Below are 7,907 nucleotides of genomic sequence, written 5' to 3'. Positions count from 1 at the left end.
CAAAAAGTAACACTTTTATTACGAACGTAACACCTCTGGCTAGAGGCGGGAAAATGATGCATTGTGAAAAAAAGTCGCGCTAATCAAAACTGGCACCGCGTAGATTAAGGGTAGGTCGCAAATATTTTTTCCGCGTTAATCAGAACCGCGGTATTCAAAACCGTGCTAATCAAGGGATTGCTGTAAAAGCGTTGAACTTTATGCCCCCATTTTTTTTTGTTTTGCAATATTTTAATTAGTTTAGCTGCTACAACATTTCTACGAAATGTTGGAGGACTGTTCCTTATTACCCTGCCCATCCCTTATTACCCCGTTTCACGGTAGATAAAAAAGATAAGTCTTTGTAAAGGTTTCTCAAGAAATAATGTCAAGAATATGAGGAAAAAGCATAAATTGTTTCAGCTCTTGTGTAAAATATTGTTTAAAAATATTGAGATATCATGTTGTCACGAGTCTAAGTGTGTTTGTAACTGCTGATTAAATTGAATTTCTTTCCAGGCCTTTAATATATATTTGGAATAACATGGAACTTGCTGAAACAAAATCATTTGTAGGTATTTTTTTCTGTCAAGAATATTGGGAAGTTGTTCCTAGAATTTGGCTTCATGAAGTAAACTCAGAAGTTGAAGCTTACATGCCAGATGGAGATGTGGTTGCTCAAGCTAAACTCGGCATTCCAGTGCAGACAAGCTGGCGGTCATTCACTGTACAGCGGATTGCTGAGACTTCAGGTTAGAAAGACATACCTATGGCAAACCTTATTCAATGAATTTTCCCAAACTTTCAGTTATTTGGTACTGTGAACTTTGAAAAATTATGCAAAATCATGCAATTATTCATACAGTGATCAATATATACAACTCTATTTGAAAGACAATTGTTGTTTTGGATAATTTTATTTATAATGATATAATTGTTCAATTATATCTCATTGTTTTGCCATGCTACAGATAACTACAAACTAACTGAGCGCAGGATGCAGTAGGTATGGGCCAATTAGACGTCAACGAGCTTCAGCCATCAATTTTTATGCATTCAAAGCCAAGAAAGGTATGTCTGTGTTAAAATCTGTTGTAATTATTAAGTAGTAATTCATAAAAATAATTAATCATAGTAATTTGATAGAAAATGTATAGGTTTATTATGTCTATTGTACTACTGTTCATCAGACATCTTGGATGGTATCTGTGTAGGAATGTTTTTTTTTTTCCTGTTTTTATCAGATAGTAGCCTGCAGTTGAATGCAAGATTATGTGGCTTCCACTGTAATTACACAAGACAAGCCTTGATTAATCTGTTTTGTAATTTTTTAGTTGAATGTAATTTTATTTGTGCATATATAGCCCGATTGGAGTCAGATCCTGTCTACAGACGCAGCTACTCACCACCTCCAGCTGCTGTGAGCAATCCAGCTGGTACACATGAATCAGAGGGAATTAGTAGAGAGCTCTGTCAAGTGGGAACTAGTTTCATATCTGAAATATAGCAATTCTATGTAGAAGTGTTTTACATCCAACCCTTGACTCAACATTGTTTATATGTTAATGATGCGATGAGAAACAATTCAAAGCACTTATTGCAAGAAAGACTATTTGAAAGTCGTAAGGACAGTTTGTTTTATAAGTAACAATAATGATTTACTTTATTAGTATAAAATGTATATTATATAAAATAAAATATCCCCTATTTGATCAACAAATTGTATTTCAATCAAGGTATTCATTTGTGCAGGAATTTCCATGTTGAGTGATGACTTGGTAACTCCAAGAGGAGCCAGGAAAACTCACGGTGAGTATGCTTTTTAAACTTAATAAAAACAAACCAAAGTGAAACCAGTCAAATGAAGAAAAAAAATTAACAAAAGACTGAAGTTGCATATCATTTTATTTATAACAACATACCGCATTCCATTCCAGGCATTATTTATAACTGCAAAAAATATAGCTTATTCCGTCACCTTCTCCACTGTATCTGGGTAAAGGAAACTATGATTATTCTGCCAATCATTCTTTGGTGTGTTATTATGTTGCAATAAAATGCTAACAATAATTCTTTCCTTTAACTCTTTGCTACATTATGCAGGAAGAAATCGGTAGTTAAATGAGATGTCTCAGTCTTAGAAGAGTTTTTATTTGCTGACAGTGTGTGAACATTTCATACAAAGCTCACATAACATTTTCTAGGGCCCCAATTGTACTCAAGTTGTTAAGGGAGATAATATTCCAAGGCTTTTTGCTCTTAATTGTAGAAAGTGTTCACGCTTCTCCGACTTACTCTTTGATCTTTATTAGCTATCTAAGAATCTATTCACAGTTTGATTAAGTGAAATAAAAAATGTGAAAGTGAAATAAAATCTATAAGTTTGATTAAGTGCCAAAGTATTGATTTTCATGTCCTTATCTACTTGATGTAGAGTTAGAGGTAGATCCCCTCACAGCCGGAATATATTTTGGTAGCAATATCATTGTAACCAATATTTTTGTTCCTGTTTAGATTCTTTTCCTAACATATTGCTCATGCCGTCAAATTTTGATGCATGACCTGTCAAAGCATTCAAAAAGTCTAATTGAATTATGAAAATAAAGTAAAATTATGGGCTTTATGCAATGTTTTCCTGAGCATTTTTGTTCATTTTCAGGGAGACGAAAATTTGAATTACGAGCAACAGCTCAAAACCGACGAAATTCTCCTTCGTTCCGGTCAACTTCTCTGCATCTGGCCATGCCAGCCCCTGCCTAGTCAGTACAAGGAACATCGACGTTCATTGTTATATTATGATTTTATGATGAGATGTGGGTAACTCTGTCTATCACCATTATGTATGCTACTTTTCCATATCATAGATTTGTAGAAATTTATATCTTCTTGTCTTTGACGCGTTATCAACCAATACACTAAGCACCATCAGTGCTAAGTTTATCCATAGGCTTAATTAAATGGAGTTCCCATCCTTGGACAAAAGATAAGCCATCAGTGCTATGTTTATATATCATCGAGTCCAATTCTCAAAAATAAGCCATAACCGCCATCAGTGCTATGTTTATCTATACCTAGGCTTTGTTAACTAGAGTTTTGGTACCAATACCATCAAAAGACAAATGATCAAAACTTTGTGAATACGTAAACCTTCACCAATGCTATTTTTACCTACCATTTTGGTAACCAAAGTTACCATTCACAAGGAAAAGATTGATATTTAGTTAGATACCAACCACTTAGTATTAGTTTCACACGCTTCTTCTCTTCAACTTCATTTGGGAGCACCTGGAATTTGTCGAAAAATTGGGATTTAGAATTTGTGGATTTTTTTGTATGCACTAAGCAAGGCCACGTTGGAGCGTCGCCCAACGTGGCCTTGCGTCACTTTTTATTAAGGCCACGTCACTTAATTTGCGTCACTTTTTATTAAGTTCAAAGCCTATTTAAAATTAGTAGGGACCGCGAGACTTCAGTTCATCCAACTCCAGACCGAGCCGTGATGCATCGCCTCGATGAACTAGAAGTCAACCAGAAATTCATCATGGAGAGCTTAGAAGAAATAATCAACACAGCTTTGTTCAACTACTCTCACGTGAAAGAACTGAGAGAGAGGAGGAAAGTCTACAGTCACGACATAACTTTGCCATGCTTTGCACCAGCTTCCAACTTGGATGAACTCGACGTACTCTTGACCACAGATCACATAGTTAGTAAAATTCATTGAAATAATTTGGAATACAAACCTTATTTATGTTACTTATAGTATGAATACGTATTGAAAAGTTGCTACTTAATTGAATTTCAATTAGATCACCGTGGCAACCCACCACGAAAGATCAACTGTTGCTTTAGTCAATATAATAAATAGGGCGTGGGACGGGAGGGGCTGTCACTATGGAGGGGCTCAAATCAAGAATATTTACATTCTTTAAATACTCTATATGCCACAGGTGGAGAGACTCCGCTGTGAAGAATATGACGCCGTTGGTGTCACTCTGAAGGCGATGATCAAAACCCTCATGACGCGTTCACTTCTGAATCAATTCTCATTCAATGACGCAGCAAGGGATGATTTAAAGAGCAAAGTTGCTTTAAAAACCACCTTGTCTGTAACGTCTTACTCGGTAAGTTGGTCCCAGTAAACGAAAAAGATATTTGTGCATTTACTGAGTTTATTATTTTCTAACCATTTTGAGCTCGTAAGTCACAGTGGTTTGTGTTTATTGGGAGAAAGCTACATTAATAAGAAAAAGCTGTGAGGGAGGGTTATTAGATGGTAGTGCCGGCGTTTAAGCGTTTGAGTTTATGCCAAACAAATTATTTTCTCTGTATTTTAATTTTAAAGCTAAAGCTTGTCTCCTGGGAGTTTCTTTAACGACCTTTGTTTAAGACTCCAGTACAAGCCTGCCTTGGTTCCTATTATTTCAATCACAATTCAAAACAGAGCATGTACTGGATGCATGTATCGGATGTACTGTACACAACCACAAGTCATGTCCGCCCATGAACCAGCTCCTATGAAATATTCTTTTAAAGGAACACCTTGATTCGATAGGGAAACAATTTTAGCATTTGCGCTACCGGTACCCAGCCTTCGCAGCCCTCTGCATCATTCAAGCCCCCACCACTGCTTAGACAACAGGTATTGGGACTTGTGCCCACACTGCCAAGTTCTCAACCTCTCCGTCACGCTTCTCATTCTGGAAAAGCTTGACGCTTCCTTTTCGTTTCAGTACGCGGAGAATTGCAACGCGGATGCACGAATCATTTCAGTGTTTACTATTGAGTTGGAATATATCAACCATCCATTAGCGTACCTTTTCTTTATCTGCCAATTCTAAATTATGTAGATTCGGTCTACAGGTACCGTTTAACTATCCATCCTTTCGCGTACAGCCGCACTGGAGTTGACGTCTCATAGTGGCACTCCACGACGTATTTTCAACGCCGAGATTAAGAAGATTCTTGGGAGTCAGAGCGGTGACTTTGTTCCACGGGCGCTTAGGGAACAAAGAGCTTTGGGGGCGACGTCTTCTCATGCTGCATAGGCTGAGGTGCAGGGTGGCCGGCCGTCGTCATACTCCGACTGAGGGATCTGAGGTTTCTGTGTCGAAAATATGGAATAAATTCGTTATGCTGTGTGGACTTGCGTTTTACGAAATAAGTTAATATTAATAGTATAACTTTGATACTTGGTTTACCATTTATGGGTTAGAATGAAAATTAGCATCTTTATTTCATGTGGATATTCACTTTACTTTGTAACGTAAACGTTCAATTTCTCACGCGATGACTTATCCTATCAACTTGAAAACGCTTCGGAGAATCGCCTTTTGCCTAATTCTTTATACTGAGATAGGTAATGATACAATCATTATCTATCAATTTGCGCTCTTTTGGATGTAGCTGTTAATTAAACTGTTAATTTCCTGTATTTTTTTCCGTGAATATTTACACACGTCAACGGCAGACCACATCCAGCTGCATCCAATTACTCTGAACCACCCGGTCATGTGGAAAATTTTCCGATTGAATGTACGGTGGACCGTTCGGGATTGAAAATAGCGCATCTTTTACGTGGATCTTTACACATATGAACTGCGTCATATGTTCGGTCATTTGGATTTTTTTCTAGATTGCTTACGGGTTCTGCGTCGACTAAGGGATTATCCGGATATTGCTAGCCAGTAATAAAAAATTATTCTTCGGAGCAGATTGTGTGCAGAACGGAGATACAACTGCCTTTCTGTATGAAGCAAAATCCACCTCAGAATCCCTCTGTGTATTAGTTAAATAAGTTGCACCTGTGTGATTTAAGAAGTAACATGTGAAGTATTGTTGTACGTTTATCATTAGTTTATTACCGAGAAGGCTGTGAAGCTAAATAACAAAGTGAATAAAGCTCTTTCTGACGCACGCAGGAAGTCATGTTTAAAACTTGTTTAGCTATCTCTTCTCGTTTCCTTATCCTTCTAGTACGGAAATTTTATAAAAGGAGTTATTATTTAGTTACGTAGGAATGTTTGTAAACCTCAATTAACATGATCGTAACGTCTTCCAAACATCGTAATTTTATCGAGTTTATTTCTTGTAACTCGTATATCGTAAGAAGCGGCTCTATAAGCTATTTGAGCTCTAAAATAAACGGATTGAGATTGAACGAGCTGTCCGCTGAGCTGAATAAATAACCTTCATTCAGAGCTGAATACAGAGATACCCATTTGTTGCTGTCCAATGCATTATTACACTAGAGCGTTGCCGAGTACATTTCAGGTTTACCGAATACCAAGGGTGAGATAATGTAGTTATAGGATAAAAAAGCAAGTGCGTGAAAGATGTTAGTTATGTTTAATAGGTAAATTGCTCACGTATCATAGATATTGCCTCGTAGCATCAGGCTGTGTAGACTTGATTCTACCCCGTGGGTTCATTAGGCTTTGTGCTAATTGAGTTCTACCAAACCGGAAACGACAGACACGGGTTGGCACAACGGATTGCCAATAAAAGACAAGTGAACTGAAGAACCTTACGTTTGCTGGTGCTACAACGTTGCCGGGTTATTATATTAAATCAGGTTACCTCCTCCCCACCCGGCCTCTGAAACACGTGTAAAATATTAAAAATGCTGCTGTCACTACCAAGCATCGATGTCATCCACTTGAAACATTTTGACCGAATCGTAACTGCTTTCAATTAAATGAACACTACTTAAAATATAGCACAAGTTAACGAGATCCATTCTGAACGTGTTGGCCTGCTGATCTCTACATTCTCCCAAGGCCAAGGCACAAGAAAGCCACTAAACGCCCATATGCAACCCACAAACTCAAGTTGCGACTTCGGACATTCATCCGCCAATCATAATTCGGATTAATTATTTGCTAAAAAGTTTTTAACATCGATAAAAAGTTCACGCAATATCGAAGAACTAAAGGTCATCGTTAAAATTGAGATGGCAGTTCCTAATACAATGAACTTGCATCCTGGTGAGAATGCCATTTGTGGGTTAACTAAGCAACGACCCAAAAATACACTGAGAAAAACGCAGCAAGATATCCAAGTCAGAGTCAGGAGACGCGTTCACTGAACGCACAGACTAAAGACAATGAGCTGTATGATAAATCAAACATCTTGCTTGCTGGTGAAAATACTGCGTTGAGCCTTACACCAAATATTTTCCATTTTGGTCACCAAATAAACGTTTCATTTTAGTCAACAACAGATATTCAAAGCCGAATATATCATTAATTTTATGACAAAGATTAAACTTTTGAAGAAATTGGCCAAATTTTTATAGGTGTTAGAGGGAAAGTGGTGGCCAAATATTAAAAGAACATCAAAAGAAATCTATATAGTTCAACTATCGTAAAAGATTACTCAACGGCATGTTTCAAATGGCCAGCACACTGTCATTAGTTAGGGAGCGTAATATAAAATATACCATTGAGATGGCCAGAAACATGGCGCACTTAAAATTATAATCGATCGTACGTGTTCGTTTTAAGATCATAACCGCTATTCATTGTGGAGAATGCACTAATTTTCATTATGCAACAGTGCAACACATTTATGACTTAATAGCACCTGGATTCAGTTGCAGAAACCTAAATTTATCTTACCCATGAGCCATTAATGGACACAAAAAGAAATTATTAGCTCCCCATTACATGACCAAACTGTATGAATAATCAATGAAATGGAATAGAGAGGGAAATTATGGCAGGTAAAGTTAACAACAACGCAGTAGTAGAACAGTTCAAGTTATGAGCATTTCACTGATGATATAAAGATTATGAAAATCTGATGATTAAAATTAATACAAATTCCATAATTAAAAATTGATGACAACCTGATCCTCTCAAAATCCAAGCCATCTATTGAAAGTCCGCACTAGTAAGAGGATCAGAGGATGCAACACCATCACGAAG

At 37.1% G+C, this 7,907-nt stretch overlaps 1 protein-coding gene across 3 annotated transcripts; it reads left to right on the top strand.

Moving 5' to 3' along the window:
• The first annotated feature begins 497 nt into the window (after positions 1 to 497).
• On the top strand, positions 498 to 5,930 carry LOC108673219. Of its 3 annotated transcripts, none has more exons than XM_018161014.1 (8): positions 498 to 731; positions 951 to 1,050; positions 1,344 to 1,399; positions 1,732 to 1,788; positions 2,639 to 2,738; positions 3,433 to 3,685; positions 3,930 to 4,103; positions 4,876 to 5,930. In XM_018161014.1, the coding sequence occupies exons 4-8, from the start codon at positions 1,740 to 1,742 to the stop codon at positions 4,888 to 4,890; spliced, it is 591 nt and encodes a 196-aa protein (XP_018016503.1). In that variant the 5' UTR covers positions 498 to 731; positions 951 to 1,050; positions 1,344 to 1,399; positions 1,732 to 1,739; the 3' UTR covers positions 4,891 to 5,930. The 3 variants fall into 3 exon arrangements, with proteins under 3 accessions (XP_018016503.1, XP_018016502.1, XP_047735702.1); XM_018161013.1 differs by having other exon boundaries at positions 1,344 to 1,415; XM_047879746.1 differs by lacking the exon at positions 1,344 to 1,399.
• The last annotated feature ends 1,977 nt before the right edge of the window (positions 5,931 to 7,907 follow it).

Source organism: Hyalella azteca, unplaced genomic scaffold, assembly GCF_000764305.2.
Source record: "Hyalella azteca isolate HAZT.00-mixed unplaced genomic scaffold, Hazt_2.0.2 contig3713, whole genome shotgun sequence".
Classification (NCBI taxonomy): Eukaryota; Metazoa; Arthropoda; class Malacostraca; order Amphipoda; family Hyalellidae; genus Hyalella; species Hyalella azteca.
The sequence above is the reverse complement of the archived record's forward strand: the minus strand, read 5'-3'. Positions and strand labels throughout refer to the sequence as shown.

Bases quoted from the DNA above. Each gene is read 5' to 3' on its own strand.
- LOC108673219 (XM_047879746.1), top strand. From the start codon at position 1,740: ATGTTGAGTGATGACTTGGTAACTCCAAGAGGAGCCAGGAAAACTCAC. The intron at 2,739-3,432 runs GTCAGTACAAGG...ATTTAAAATTAG, and splicing joins GCCATGCCAGCCCCTGCCTA to TAGGGACCGCGAGACTTCAG. The intron at 3,686-3,929 runs GTTAGTAAAATT...TATATGCCACAG, and splicing joins TCTTGACCACAGATCACATA to GTGGAGAGACTCCGCTGTGA.